At 36.4% G+C, this 16945-nt stretch overlaps 1 protein-coding gene across 1 annotated transcript in view; it reads right to left on the bottom strand.

Annotated features, from left to right (window-relative positions):
* LOC102815532 (ATP-binding cassette sub-family A member 13-like) overlaps positions 1 to 16945 on the bottom strand; it is an 857870-nt gene that overhangs the window by 16008 nt on the left and 824917 nt on the right. The window contains exon 60 of the mRNA XM_006874535.1: positions 8705 to 8810. Coding sequence (XP_006874597.1) covers positions 8705 to 8810 — 106 coding nt within the window. The remainder of the gene's footprint in view (positions 1 to 8704; positions 8811 to 16945) is intronic.

The following is a 16945-nucleotide window of genomic DNA, read 5'->3' as shown; positions in this document are numbered from 1 at the left end:
TCCCATCTGCTTTGTTCTTCCCTGATAATTCTTAAGTTATTCCTCTTCACGTTGTCCAACATGAATCTTGGACCTTCTTCAGATTTGTTTTTACTTTTTTCTGCTTGCTCTTCTATTTTAGTGGTATTGATACATTAGTCTACCAGCACAGTAGTTCTGTCTTCCATCACTTCTATTCCACTCCTTTGCCCTTTCTGTGTATTTTCTATTCCTGATATTCTATTATAGATTTTTTGGACCTCTTTCTGTAGGTTTTGAATTATTTCCAGTGCTGTCTCAATCTTATTTGATTGTTCCTGTAGTGCTTTCCTGACTTCTTACTTATTTTTCTCAACTCCATTGTAAAGTGTTTTGAAACATTTTATAATAATTTTTCTGAATTCCTTCTCAGGCATTTCCAAGGCCTGCCCTCCTTCCAGAATGTAGTCCAGGTCTACCTCTAGGTCATTTGTCTCAGACCTTTTATCTTGTTTCTGGATATGTGCTGATATGGTCATCTGTTTTTGCTTCTTGGACATGTTGAATGTTTATCTGTGGCCTTAATACTTAATTGAGTGTGTTTTGGTATTTTTTATACTTTCTGGTTGCTACCAGGTAGATGTGATCAGGGTGTGAGCTTCCCTTTTCATTCTTCTTATTTCTTAACTCAAAGTAACTTTCATAGGTGTTGTCTACTTCTCTGGTATATGGCAGTTGGTATTGGTTTTTGCCTGGATTTTGGTGTTTTATTGAGTGTGATTGTAGATTGACTATATGACAGCAGTTGCTGTGTCTTCTTGCGTAATATAGAGAGAGGAAAATTCTCCCAGAGGTGAAAGGGGGACCATAAAAACAGCAAACAGCACCAGCAAAATACAAGAAAAGAAAAGCAAAATAAAATCCACCAAAAACAACAACTACAACAATAACAAAAACTAGATTGTATACTGTAGTCTATAATTGCAGAAAAGGGAAAGGAGGAAGAGAAGAAGAAAAAAATCTGTAGCCTAATATGAGTATCACCTTAATGTCCTTTTTCAGTTTCTTGCCTTCCATGTCACCTGATAAAATTTCAAGATGCCACTTTTGGTTGTTGTTCTGTACCTCAGGATTTAATTTTCAGCCTGTTTTGTTTTTAAACTCTCTTTCCCTCTTACACCCCTTGTTCTGGCCTTTTCCCTATTAAAAAACAGTTCAAAGCCAGCTCTTGGGCTGCTGGTCTCTTTAAATGTTGAGAGTATCTGTGTGCATACGTGGCAGATGAACCCACCAGTAGTGGGGGTGTCCACTCACTCAGGTACCCTTTCTAGTCACCAGAATGGAGGTGCACAAACTTTGGGGGACCAATTAATTTGTTGTTGTTGTTGTTAAGTGCCTTCGAGTCGGTTCCGACCCATAGCGACCCTGTACAGGGTTTCCGAGGGTGTAAATCTTTACAGGAGTAGAAAGCCTCATCTTTCTCCCGCGGAGCAGCTGGTAGTTTTGAACTGCTGACCTTATGGTTTGCAGCCCGATTCGTAACCACTACGCTACCAGAGCTCCTTACTAAGGTGTGACCAATTAATAGATACCCAAAAAAAAAAAAATCAGAACAAAGGAAAATTGACAAAGTGTATTGTCCACCTTTGCTCTGAGGTTCCTGCAGCGTTATTCAGTGGTGGGTCTGCTCCCCAACTTAGTCTTACTGTTTGGTCTCGCCCAAGTTGTTGGCTCTGGGCCACCAAGCCTGGCAGATTCCAAATTATAAGATTTCCTTCTTCCACTACAAGTTCCACTACCTATAAGCCCTCAAACTTTTAAAATATTCCTATCTATGTGGTTCACAGTTTTTTAACTCTTCCCTGAACCCACTTCGCCTGGTATTCTGTGGTATTGCTGATGGTGAACTTCACTGCACGTCTACCCTATCCGACATCAAGCCCCGCCTCCTGTCTAGGATTTTGTTGAGAATCTTTGCAACTCAAAACTACCAGCTGTTCTGTCGGAGAAAGATGAGGCTTTCTGCTCCTGCAATAATTTACAGCCTCAGAAACCCTGTACAGGGTCGCTATGAGTCAGAACTGACTCCAGGGCACATAATAACATATTCATGGGGGATATTTGTCTTTAATTCTCTTTCTTGATTTTGGTATGAGGGTTATGCTTGCTTCACAAAATGTACTAGGAAGTTTTCCATCCTTTTAGAGATTTTGGAATAATTTGAGTAGTACTGATAATAGGCCTTCCCTGAATATTTAGTAAAACTCAGCAGTAATAAAGTCATGTAGACATGGAATTTTTTTGGTTGGGAGTTCTTTGATGATTTGATCAGTTTCTTCTTTTGTTACAAGTCTGTTTACATTTTCTTCTTCAGTTTGTCTAAGTTTACTTTGTTTTGGTTGTTGTTAAGTGCCATCAAGTAAGTACCAACTCATAATGACCCTATGCACAACAGAACAAAACACTGACTGTTCCTGGGCCAACCTCAAAATCATTGTCATGCTTGAGCTCACTGATGCTGCCACTTGGCCAATCCATCTCGCTGAGGCTCTCCCTCTTTTTCTCTGACCCTCTACCTTACCAAACATGATATCCTTCTCCATCAACTGATCCCTCCTGACAACATGTTCCAAGTATGAGAGACGAAGTTTGGCCATCCTGGCTTCCAAGGAGCACTCTGACTACACTTCTTCCAACACAGATCTGTTTGTTCTTTTGGCAGTCCATGACACTTTCAATATTCTTCTCCTACACCATAACTCAAATGCATCAATTCTTCATTGGTCTTCTATGGTCTGTCCAGCTTTCACATGCATATGAGGTTATTGAAAATACCATGGCTTGGGTCAGGTGCACCTTAGTCCTCAAGCTGACATCTTTGCTCTTCAACATTTTAAAAAGGTTTTGTACAGCAGATTTAGTTAATGCAATACATCGTTTGATTTCTTGACTGCTGCTTCCATGAGTGTTGAGAGTTGATCCAAGAAGAATGATGTCCTTGACATCAATCTTTTCTCCATTGATAAGTACATTGTATATTGATCCAGTGGTGAGGATTTTTGTTTTTAAGACATTGAGATGCAATCCATACTGAAAGCTGTGCTCTTTTATCTTCATCAGTAAATATTTTAAGTCCTCTTCACTTTCAGCAGGCAAGGTTATATCATCTGCATATCACAGGTTGTTAATGAGTCTTCCTCCAATCCTAATTTTTCTTCCTATAACCCAACTTCTCAGAATTTTTGCTCAACATACAGGTTGAATAAGTATAGTGAAAGAATACAATTCTGTCGCACACTTTTCTTAATTTTAAACCATTCAGTGTTCCCATGTTCTGTTTAAACATGTTTAGGTAGCTCATGCTTTCCCAAAAATGTATCAATTTCCTCTAGATGTTCACATTTGTTAGAGTACAACTCTTCGTAAAACAACTCCATAAAATTCTGTTATTATACTTTTTTTTATTTTATTGGTTCTGTTATAACATCACCCAAGTGGTTTCTTATGCATGTTATTTGTGTCTTTTGCCTCTTTTCTTTTGTTAAGTTTGCCAGGTGTTTGTCAATTTCATGAATCCTTTCAAAGAACCAGCTTCTTGTCCTGTTGATTTTCTATACTTTTTCTGTTTTCTAGCTCATTTATCTCTGCTCTAATTTTTATTATTTTTCTTTTGGTGACTGTTGGTTTACTTTGCTGGTCTATTTCTAATTGTTGGAGATGTTGTGCTAATGTGTTGATTTTGGTTCTTCTGTTTGGATATGTGCATTTATAGCAATTATTTGTACTCTCAGCAGTGCTTTTGTTGTATCCCAAAGATTTTGGTATGTTCTATTTTCATTTTCATTGTTTTTATGAAATTTCTGAAATCACCTTGTATTTGTTCTACTAACCAATCTCTTTTCAGCAGGGTGTTATTCAGTTTCCATGTATTTGACTTTATTTCCATGGCTTTCCTATTGTTGATTTCTAATTTTGTAGTATTGTGGTCTGAGAATATTTTGATGTTTGCAAATTTATGGAGGCTTGTTTTGTGTCCTAATACATGCTCTATTTTTTAAAATGTTCCATGTGCACTGGAAAATAATATGTATTGTGCTATTGTTGGGTTGAATGCCCTGTACACATCTATGAAGTCAAGTTGGCTGATTGCATTGTTTAGTTCTTCTGCGTCTTTGTTGAGTTTCTTTCTTGGTTGTTCTATACTTTTTTAAAGTGGTGTATTAATATCTCCCACTATTATTTTAGATTTATCTATTTCTTTCTTCAAATCTATTAGTTTGTTTATATGGCACTTTTTCAATGGGTGTGTAGATATTTATTATGGTTATGTCATTTTGTTCAATTGACTCTATAATCATGTGATCACATCTTTCTTTATCTATTATGTTGGTTTTTAGCTTAAATTTATTTTATCAGAGATTAGTGTTGACATTTCTGCTCATTTTTTTATTGTCATTAGCTTGGTATGTTTTTTTTCCATATTCTTTCATTTTTAATATGTTTTCATGTTTGTGTGTAAGGTGTGTCTCTTGCAGATAGCATAAAACAAGAAGGATCTTGTTTTGTTATCTATTTTCCACTCTCTGTCTCTTAACTGGTGCATTTAGTCCATTGCCATTGAGTGTAGTTATTGATAGGTATGAATTAATTGCTGTCATTATGATTGATTATTTTGGTGTGTCTTACTGCTGGTTTCTTTGTTCTGCATGCCTTCCTGTGCTGAGTTCATGTTTTATTTTGTGTTCTTTCTTATCAGTTTCTTCATAGTTTAAAGGTTTCCATTCTCTCCTTGGATTTTCATTTTCTTTGTATGTTGTGAAGTATTAATTTCTTTGAGGTTACCCAATTACTATTAACTTTTCCCTCCTTTAAAACAGTCTATTTCACCCTGCAATCTATCTGACATTATCACCATCTGGATCTCTGTTCCTATGCTTTTACCTTCTTTCACATTGTAATTGTTTTGATCCTTCCAGATCCTCTAAATTCATTCTTGTAGTTTTGTTCTGTCCTAGACTCTTCTACCTGACAGTTAAGTTCTGGGTGGTGCTATCATGTATGTCACTCTCTGGTTGTCTGTTCTTGTTGATTCTTAGCCCTTTAGGATGTTTTGAAGCGCTGAGTTGACTTTGACAAAATCCCTTAGCTTCTGTTTATTGTGGACTGTTTTTAGTATACCCTCATATTTGATTTGACAGCTTTGCTGGGTAGACAATTCTTGGTTGGCATGTTTTTTTTTTTTTTTTCTTTCAGGTTTTTATATAACTGTATGTTTTTTGCTGAAAGATCAGAGCTTAATTGTATCAGCTCACCTTAGTAAGTTATATTTCTCTTTTTTCCTGTTTTCAAGATTCTCTCCTATCTTTGATTTTAGAGAGCTTGATTATAATATATCTTGATGATATTCTTTTGGGGTCTATCCTACCTAGGTTTTGTTGAGCTTCTTGACTGCTTATCTTTTCATTTTTCAGGAGGTTAGGGAAATTTTCTTCTAGTAGCTCTTCAACAATCTCCTCTGTGGTCTTTTGTGACTATTCCTGTTGCAGAATTCCAATTATCCTCAGATTAATCATCTTCATGTTGTCCTACATGAATCTTAGACATTCCTCAGATTTTCTTTTATCCTTTTTTCTGCTTGTTCTTCTATCTTAGCAGTATTGAGATATTGGCTTCTAGTTTACTTGTTCTGGCTTCCATCTCTTCAGTTCTACTCCTTTGTACTTTCAGTGTCTTATTTATTTCTGATATTTTCTTATTAATTGCTTGGACCTCTTTTTGCAGGTTTTGAATTGTTTCCAATACTGTATCTATCTTATTTGGTTGTTCCTGTAGCATTTTCCTGACTTCTTCCTCATTTTTCTCAACCCCTCTGTGGAGAGTTTGGATGCACCTCAATACCATTCTCCTTAATTCCTTCTCAGGCAGTTCCAAAGCCTGCCCTCCTTCCAATGAGAAATTTAGGTCTACCTCCAGCTCATTTATTTCAGTTGCTCTCTCTTGTTTCTGAACATGTGCCAATATAGTCAATTGTTACTTGGGCATTTTCAATAATTAGATGAATGTATGCTGATACATTATTAAGCATTCTGATTGCCTCCTAGTAGATGTGATCTGGAGATGGGCTTCTCTTTTCACTTTTCTTCTTACTTAACTCAGAGTAAGTGTAGCAGGTTGTTGGCTTTCTATCTGGTGCATAGCAGTTGGTATTGGATATTACCTGAAAGGTGGGATTTTATAGAGCATGATTGTAGCTTGGATATATGACCATAATTGTTGTGTCTTCTTGGGTAACAAAGAGAAAGAAAGAGACACTCCCCCACCCCAAAGTAAAAAAGGAACTGAGAAATAAGAAACAAAACAGCAACAGGAATAAATAAATAAATAAATAAATAAATAAATAAATAAATAAATAAATAAATAAATAAAAAGATTGGATATTACAGCCTATAATCGCAAAACAAAAATGGAGCCAAATCTAAGTATGACTTTAATGCCCCTCTCTCTGCTAGCTTGAGGCCTTCTGGGAGACTGTTAAGTTTTAAGCAGTTCCTGTCAAGTTCTCACCCTTCTTAGTTTCTGGGCACAGTGGCCTTTGCTGACCAAATCCCATGTGTATGCATAGTAGAACTCTCTGGAAGTGGGGGGGTGTCCACTTGCTCGAGTAACCCTCTAGTCACTAGAGTGGAGGTGCGCAGATAGTGAGAGACCAATGAACAAGAAAAAATGTTCACACCTTTATCTCTGAGGATCAGTAAGGCATCTGTGGTAGAAGCACTTCTCTGATCCTTCTCCTCACTCTGTGACATCCAAGATCACAGGGACTCACCAGCAGCTGCAGATCAGAAAACATCACCTTTCTTGCTATAAATTCCACTAGCAGTAAGTCTTCAATCATTCTAAATATTCCTTTATATGTAGTTCAGAATTCTGGTACTGTCCCCTGAAACTGCTTTGTCCAGTATTCTGTAATTATTGGTGAAGATCTGCAAGGCGCTTCTTCCTAATCAAGCCCCACCTTTGGCCTACTTTTGACCAACAATTTTTTTACTTTTCTTCAAAAAACTTTTCCCTAAGAAGCCTCCATGGTTGCCCTGTATCCTTCAGGAAAATCCATCAATATTATTGCTGATCTCTCTGCCTTGAATTGAAGTAGTCCAGTATATCACTTTTGAAGTTACTGTTTTGATTGGACCTTGCTCTCTGGATCATATTGGTAAATCCATGACTCAACCCTGGTTCTGAGCCATTACATAAAATCATCTTTATTAGCTTTAATGTTGCTGAGCAACCTGATCAGAAAGATCAGGTCTTTGAGCTATTTGATCTTCATACAACACTTTTTATATCTTTTTATTTGAAGGCACCTTAAGGAGATTAAGACAAGTGTATTACTGAGAGAGCTTGACTGAAGTCATCAACTAGTTGCACAAGAATGTTTAAATGTTAGTTTTAAAAAAAAAACAAAAACATGAATGCATGAACTGGAATCTCAGTAGCAATACTTACTGACTTACCCTCATAAGCTTCTACATTACTGCAAAAATGAAGAGATCCTTAAAGAGTTAATAACATGCCTAGAGTAATTTTAGAAATGGAATACTGATGTAATATAAGAGAGATGCATGGAAGCCCAAGATTCCGGTTCAATATCACTTGTCCTTACCACTAGCTGAGTGACTCTGGATAAAACATTTAACTGCTCTGAGTCTCATTTTCATATAGGCAAAATAGGGATATCAGTATATGTTTTATAAGCTTGTTTAGAATGTTAGTTGATTATGAATGACATAGTATTTTGCAGAGTACTTACATGGTAGGACTTGTGGTTGTTACAACAGATTGGAAATAGCTATTTTATGGATAACCTGTTTGTTGTTGTTAAGTGCCATCAACTCTGTTCCAAATTGTAGCAAACCTGTGTAGGGCTTCTGAGGAGTGGCTGATGAATTTGAATTGCTGATCTTTAGGTTCAAACTAACCTTGGTTTCCAGTGCTTATCCTACAGCCCCACACTAGGACTCCTATTAGAAGACCAATTAGAAATTATAATAAACTAGAGTTCTAGTGTGGGGCTGTAGGCTAAGCACTTAATGGAGAACTACAAGGCTAGTGGTTCAAACCCACCAGCCACTCCTTGGAAACCCTGTATACAGGGTGACTCTGAGCCAGAACTTAGTCACAGAACTTAACAATAATAAACTAGAATAACACAGCAATCCAAAACAATTGTACACCATGCTTCTTAAGCTTTAATGTGCATAAGAATCACCTTGTGGCCTTATTAAAGTTAAAATACTGATTCAGTAGGTTGGGGCCTAAGATTCTGCATGCCTAACAAGATCCCAGGTGATGCAAATGCTTTTCAGGGATCACACTTTGAGTTAATGTTATAGAAGAGTCTGACACCAAGTCTAGAGCCCTTTACATGATATAATGGTGAAACTACTACCTTAAACTCTACAGCATATACACATCATAACATAACTTTTTGCAATTTTCCATCCTGAACAAAATGTCCCAGTCAGTGGAGATGCACCACAGATAAGAGGATTGATTCTTAATTCAACCAGTGGTCAAATGATCTCTTCATCCTAAGGGCTGCCCATGACATTCTTGGTAATGAAACATGGCCTATATTTTATCATGATTCCAAGTGAGTAGGTGGTTTTTATAATAGCATAGAATTAAAACAGAAAAATACATTTATAGATGAGAACACAGAAGTAATGGCAAATATTAGCATTACCTTAAACTGGATTCCTGGAATGTGGAGTTTCAAGCACTCAGAAATAGTATGATGTTGATCTGTTCTCTTACAAAGCCAAACCTTGACTGTATAACCATCACCAAACCTGAAAGTTGAATGAAATAAAACTATGATTACAACTATATGCTAACCTTAGATGGTTAAGTTCTAGGTCTAATCATTTTCAACAGAAGGGAAAAAAATTACCCCAAATCACTGAGAAATCTTGGCTCCTCCAAATAAGATACTCAAATTCATCCTAACTTAATTATACAACTTGCTATAATTTACTTTATACTGAAAGATATTTATTTATTTATTCTTAATTAGCATATCCAGAAATGAAGACCAATTCAATAAAATAACAAAGACAAATCTCAGACTGAAAGTAAAGTGCTGAGTTAAAGGAAATGAGGAGCTGGACTTAAAACTGTTCTTGGAAATCAAACCTTCATCTTATTGTTTCAAGGTCCAAAAGTATTAGAATGTGGCTGGGGAAAGATGAAAGTAAATGCATAAATAATTTAACCAGGTACTTACTTGTTTGCCATGTAAAATAGTTCTCCTCACTCTATTTCAAATTAACAGTCCAAAAACTGTGAGAGAATTTGGACTGAGAGACACTGTTCTTAACATTTTGGAGTTCTAAACTATATTAGTATTCAAATGACTATACACATGAGGCTATATTCATAAAGTAGGGTGATCTTGGATATCAGTGTCCAAAGATTTATGGAGTTCCCTGAAACATAGGCATTTTCTACAGCTTTACTGTGTGTATTTTGTATATTGTTCTTTTCCTTATCTGTCAGCTTGTCATATTGTGTTGCTTGGTTTATGTGTTGCTGTAATGCTGGGAGTTATGCCACTGGTGTTTTAAATATTGGCAGGGTCATCCATGGTGGATGGTTTTTAGGGGGGGGGGGGGGGGTCAAGACTAAGACATGCCAAGAAGAAGGAGAAGCAGACCACTTTAGAATGGTTAGCCACTAAAAACCTTATGAATAACAGCAAAACCCTGTCTAATATAGAGCCAGAAGATGAGTCCCTCAGGCTGGTAGGCACTCAAAATATAAATGAGGCAGAGCTGCCTCCTCAAAGTAGAGTTGACCTTAGTGATGTGAATCAAGGAAAGCTTTCAGGATCTTCAGTTTCTAATGGGGCAGAACTCAAAATGAGAAGAAACAACTGCAAATATCAATTAATAATTAGAACATGAAATGTACAAAGTAGAAATCTAAAAAACTGGACGTCATCAAAACCAAAATGGAATGCATGAAAATTGGTATCCTAGGCATTAGTAAACTGAAATAGACAGATATTTGGCATTTTGAATTGGACAATAATATGATTGACTGTGATGATGAACTTAAGAAAAATGGCATCTCCTCTATCTTCAAAAAAAGTATTTCAAGACCTATCTTGTTGTAAAATTCTGTCTATGATAGCATAATATTCATATTCCTACAAGGAAGATCAAGCAATACCACAACTTGGTGAATGAATCATTTAAATTTATACACTAAAGCTAGTGATGATGAAATTAAAGAATTTGATTTCTTCAGTCTAAAATCAAACATGCAATCAAGTTGTATTATAACTACTGGTGTTTTGAAGGCAAAAAGTTGGAAATGAAGTGGAAGGATTCATAGTTGGAAAATATGGCATGTTGACAGAAATGATGCTGTAGATCACATGATACGAATTTTGCAAGACTAATGACTTATTCGGAGTCCTGGTGTGGTGGTGTGGGTTAATGTGCCAGACTGCAGAGCCATTTGAACTGCAAGGTCAGTGGTTCAAGCTCACCATCTGCTCCTTGAAAACTCATAGAGGGTTGTATGGGTCGGAATCAACTCATGGCACTTAACAACAACAACAACAATGACTTATTCATTGCAAATACTTTTTCAACAAGATCAACTGTGATTATCCACATTGACTTCTACAAACAGAATGCACCGGAATCAAATTGACTACATCTGAAGGAAGAGATGATAGACAACCTCAATATCAATAGCAATAAGGACCAGGCACTAAAGAAAATTAAAACAAGTCCACGAGACTCAAAATATGACCTTGAATATATTCCACCTGAAGTTAGAGACCATCTCAATAACAGATTTGATGCGTTAGACCCAGATGACCAAAGACTAACAGAGTTATGGGATGCCATCAAACTCATACAGAAAGAAAGCAAAGGTCATTAAAAAGAAAAGAACAAAATGGATGTGAGAAGAGATTCTGAAATTTACTCTTGAATGTAGAGCAGAACAAGTGAATGGAAGAAATGAGAAAGTAAAAGAGCTGAACAGAAAATTTCAAAAGCAGCTTGAGAAGATAAAATATGGTATTATAATGAAATTTGCAAAGATATTGAATTAGAAAACTAAAAGACCATGCTTAGCATTCTCAAGCTGAAAGAACTGAAGAAAAAATTCAAGCCTCAGGTTACAATAGTGAAGGATTCTATGGCCTAAATATTAAATGATGCAGGAAGCATCCAAAGAACATGAAGGAATTTACAAAGTTACTGTACCAAATAGAATTGATTGATGTTCAGTCATTTGAAGAGGTGCCATATTATCAAGAACAAATGGTATTGAAGAATGAAGTCCAAGTTGCATTAAAGGCATTGGCAAAAAGCAAAGCTCCAGGAACTGACAAAATAAAAAATTGAAATCTTTCAACAAATTGATGCAATGCTGGAGGCATTCACTCATTTATGCCAAGAAGTTAGAAAGATCTGACCAACTATTGGAAGAGATCCATATTTGTGACTTTTTCAAAGAAAGCTGACCCAACATATTGTGGAAATTATTGAACAATATCATTAATATCATATACAAGTAAAATTTTGCTTAAGATAATTAAAAAATTTTATTGTTAAGTGCTGTTGAGTCAGTTCTTACTCATAGCAATTTGTATAGGGTTTCTGAGGAATGGCTGGTGGGTTTGAACTGCCAACTTAAGGTTCAAACTAATCTTGTGGTTAAGTGCATTATCATGTAGGGCCACTTGAACTGGGAGGCCTGCAGTTCAAGTTCACCAGCTACTCCTTGGAGACCCTATACAGGGTTGCTATGGGTAGGAACTCCACTCAATAGCACTTACCAACATATGCAGATGGATGTCCTGGTATGGTGCTCTAGGATAAGTACTGGACCACAAGGTCGGTTTGAACTACAAGGAAGGTGGTTCAAACATACCAGCTGCTTCTCAGAAACCCTACACAGGATCACCATGAGTCAGAATTGACTCCACAGCACTTAACAACACCATATGCAGATGACATAACCTTGCTTGCTGGAGACAAAGAGGACTTACTGATAAAGACTATATTTCAGTATAGATTGGACTTCAATATAAAGAAAAAGAAAATCCTCCTAACTGGACCAATAAATAACATGAAAAAATGAAGAAAACTTTGAAGTTGTCAAAGACTTCATTTTGCTTGTACCCACAATCACTGCTTATGAACTTAGCAGTCAAGAAGTCAAATCTGCCCATTGCATTAGGCAAATCTGCTTAAAACAAAACAAAACAAAACAAAAAACCCTTGAAAGTATTAAAGAACAAAGAAGTAATTTTATAGGTGTGGAGGCCTGATTCAAGCCATTTTTAATTTCCTTATATGCATACATGTAGATATTGGACTATGAATAAGGAAGATTTTAGAAGTATCTATGCATTTGAATTATGGTGTTAGAGAAGAATATTGAAAGTGTCATGGACGAGCACAGAATGAACAAATCAGCATTGGAAGAAAGTATAGCCAGAATGCTCCTGAGAAGTGAGGATGGTGATGCTTTTTCACTTGCAATTTGGACATACTATTAGGAGAGACCAGTCCCTGGAGAAGAATATCCTGACTAGAACAGTGAAGGGTCAGCAAAAACAAGGAGGATCCCCAACATGTTAAATTGACACAAAGGTTATAACATTGGGCTCAAATATAACAACTGTGAAGATGGCAAAGAACTGGGCAGTGATTTGTTCTGTTGTGCATAGTGGATCTATGAGTCAGAACCAACTTCACAGCACCTAACAACAACTAGCATGGTGTTTATTTACATAATAGTTTCTCAATAATGTGTCTCGATTCAATGGTGTTCAGTAAAGCATGATACATGAATGTATCCTGTTTTGTTCACTGACGCTTTTGTCCCAAATGCCTCATAAAGTACTTAACATATAGTAGCGAATATATGAATGAGAAACACATTAAACTCTTACAGTTATATTTCTTTCATAAAGCATTGCTATGTGGGGTGGGGAAGAGATTATTACACTTAATGTTCTACAAGTGAGATAGTCCTAATGCTTTTATGCTAAATAATGTTTCATGTAAATCTGTCCATTGAAGACAGAAAGCACAATATAATGCAACATTGCTTCAATGACATGGATCACTTTTGTAGACACCTAGAGACTCCTGGTGTGGGGTTGTGGGTTAATGTGCTGGACTGCAAAGTCGGTTTGAACTGCAAGGTCAGTGGTTCAAGCTCACCAGTCGCTCCCTGAAAACCTTATACAGGGTCGTTATGGGTTGGCACTGACTTGATGGCATTTAACAACAAAAATAACACAGAGCTCTTGGTAACCTCAAACCACTAACCTAGTGGTTTGCAGTCTAGTCCTTATTCTATGGATCCAGTGACCCCACCAACCATTCTGAAGAAGAATTAAGACAAGGATTTCTGCTCCCACAAAGATCTTTTAAATGCTTAGAAATAATATAAAGAGTTACTCTGTTTTGGAACAGAGTTCAAAGCACTTAACAACATAGAGCTCCTACTCCCAATTTCATTGTCTTGTTTCCTACCTTGATTTCAGGTGTTGCCTTGTAGGATCAGCACTGGATTGAGAACCACAAGGTTGGCAGTTCAAACCCACCAGGTACTCCTCAGAAATCCTCTACAGGATCACTATGAATTAGAAGCAACTTGACGGCACTTTCCAAACAACAACCTTGATGTTTAAATTATTATATATTCCTAAGTATTTTTGTGCACATTCCCCACCCCCTCGGATAAAAACAGAAACAAAAACAGAGGGAATAGAAGCAAACACTGTTGAATGATGATGCATGGAGGAGATTGTAATCATTGCAATGAAACAATGGTGTAAAATCAATGTTCTCCCATGTAAACTATCACTCAATTCATACAAAAAACTTAGAAAAACAATAACAAAAGAAAAACCTTGATTTTAAGTTGCCAATTATTCTTTATATAATCCAAAAACAGCCTGTCATCATTTTGAATAGGCAGAAAAGTTGTTGAGAATGTTGATAATATGTACATGAAAGCATATAAATAACCACTTCCTTAAAACCTCTATTTAGTTATCTCTTTAATGTCTGATTCATTTGATTCCACCACTTGTCAGTTTGTTGCACTGTGGCAGCTTGTATGGTGCTGTGATTCTGGAAGCTATGCCATGGGCATTTTGAATATCAGCAGGGTCACCCACAGTAGACAAGTTTCAGATGAGTTTCCAGATGAAGACAGGCTAGGAAGAAGGAAAGATGAACTACTTCCCAATATTTATTCACAGAAAACCTTATAAGTAGCAGTGCAACACTGCCAGATATGTGCTGGACAATGAGCTTCTCAGGTTGGAAGGGAGTCAAAATGTGTTTGGGTAAGAGCTGCTTCACAGAAGTCAAATTGACTACATCTGTGGAAAGAGACTGTGGAAAAGCTCCATCAGCCAAAATACGACCAGAGGCAGACTGTGGAATAGACAATCAATTGCTCATATGCAAGTTCAGGATGAAGCTGAAAAAAATGAACACAAGTCTACGAGAGCCAAAATATGACCTTGTATAGATCCTACCTGAATTTAGAGATCATCTGAAGAACAGATTTGATGCATTAACACTAGAGGCCAAAGACCAGAAGAGTTGTGGGATGACATCAAGAACATCATACAGGAAGAAAGCAAAGGGTCATTAAGAAGACAAGGAGGAAAAGACCAAAATGGATGTCAGAAGAGACTCTAAAACTTGCTCTCCAATATAAAGATTCTAAAGCAAATGGAAGAAATGAGGAGGTACAAGGACTGAACAGAGAATTTCAAAGGTCAGCTTGAGAAGACAAAGTCAAATATTATTTAAAAAATGTGCAAAGTACTGGAGTTGGAAATCCAAAAGGGAAGACCATGCTCAGAACTTCTCAAGTTGAGGGAACTGAAGAAAAAATTCAAGCCTTGATTTTCGTTATTAAAGATTCTCTGGGCAAATTACCGAATGATTCAGAAAGCATCAAAAGAGATGGAAGGAATACACAGAGTCACTGTACCAAAAAGAAATGGATGATGTTCAACCATTTTAAATGAGAGCATATGATCAAGAACAAATAATCCTGAAGGAAGAAGACCAAGGTGCATAGAAGGCATTGGCAAAGAACAAGGCTCCAGGAACTGATGGGATACAAACTGAAATCTGTCAATAAACTGATGCAGCAGCACTGGAGGCACTCACTCATCTATGCCAAGAAATTTGGGAGACAACTACCTGGCCAACTGACTGGAAGAGATCTGTATTTGTGCCCATTCCAAAGAGAGGTGATGCAATGGAATGTGGAAATCATCAGACAATATCATTGATATCTCGCGAGTAAAGTTTGGCTAAGGTTAATACAAAAGTGGCTCCAAACACATTGATAGAGAACTTCCAGAGGTTCAAGCTGGTTTCAGAAGAGGACATGGAATGAGGGATATCATTGTAACATCAGATGGATATTGGCTGAAAGCAGAGAATACTAGAAAGATGTTTACCTGTGCTTTATTAATTATGCAAAGGCTTTCAATTGTGTGGATCATGACTAGCTATGGACAATATTGCAAAGTATGAGTATTGCAGAACACTTAATTTTGCTCACTAGGAACCAATACACAGATCAAGAGGCAGTTGTTCAAATAGAACAAGGGAACACTAAATGGTTTAAAATTAAGAAAGGTGTGTGACAGGGTTTTGTTCTTTCACCATACTTATTCACCATGAATGCTGAGCAAATAATCTGAGAAAATGGATTATTTTTTTTTAAAACTTGGCATCAGGATTGGGGGGAAACTCATTACTAAACTGCGATATACAAATGGTGCCACACCAGATTCTGTGTGTATTAGGACTCACTTTTACTACTAGTAGAAATCACAATTCTGTAAGCATGTTTTCCTCAGGAATTTTGAAAAAGAACAATGCTAAATGCAATGAGTATTCAATAAATTTTTTCTCATTTTTGCCTATAACCTTCACACTCATTTTAATTATCTAAATTTCCCCAAATGATTCATTTGATTACTGCGCTTCTGACAGTCTGAAAGATTTCAAACTAGTCAAGAGTCATTCAATTATGTACTCACTCATTGATCTAACATTTTTTTATAATCTACCATCTAAATCATTTACAGAAAGTGATTACATGTAGGTAAATAAACAGCATTCTCCACTTTTGAAGGTATCTACAAGAAGCAATCAACAAATTTATGCATCATTTAACCGGAATAATATTCACAAGGTTTTATAATAATACATTTTGGTATCATGAAGCTTAAGTGCATATAAAAATCATGCTAAAATATAAGTATGAACGATATACTAATGAAATAATAAATATAAATACATTTTTTAAGAATCTAATAGTGGAAGAGTATTATGGGAGAGCTATGAATGGCAGCTAAAACATTTCTGAAGATTAAATTGCAAGTAATATGAAAATCTTTAGAGGTTTACAATCCTGGATATAATTATTCCAATTCTAAAAAAGCTATTACTTTCCAAAATAGTAAAAATAAACAATTTATTTATAATTATCAGCAGAATATCAGAAAGATGTTTACCTGTGCTTTATTGAATATGCAAAGGCTTTCAATGGTGGGGATCGTGACAAGCTATGGACAACATTGTGAAGTATGGGTATTCTGGAACACTTAATTGTGCTCATGAGGAATCTGTAATTGGACCAAGAGGCAGTTGTTTGAACAGATCATGGGAACACTGAATGGTTTAAAATTAAGAAAGGTGTGCGACAGGGTTTTATTCTTTCACCATACTTATTCAACATGAATGCTGAGCAAATAATCTGAGAAACTGGGTTATATAAAGAAAAACATAGCATCAGGATTGAAGGAAGACTCAGTAACAACCTGCAATATGCAGATGATACAACCTTGCTTGCTGAAAGTGAAGAAGACTTAAAATATTTACTGATGAAGATCAAAGAGCACAGTCTT

The sequence above is a fragment of the Chrysochloris asiatica genome, unplaced genomic scaffold, assembly GCF_000296735.1.
Source record: "Chrysochloris asiatica unplaced genomic scaffold, ChrAsi1.0 scaffold00282, whole genome shotgun sequence".
NCBI lineage: Eukaryota > Metazoa > Chordata > Mammalia > Afrosoricida > Chrysochloridae > Chrysochloris > Chrysochloris asiatica.
This window is presented reverse-complemented; position numbering and strand designations above follow the sequence as displayed.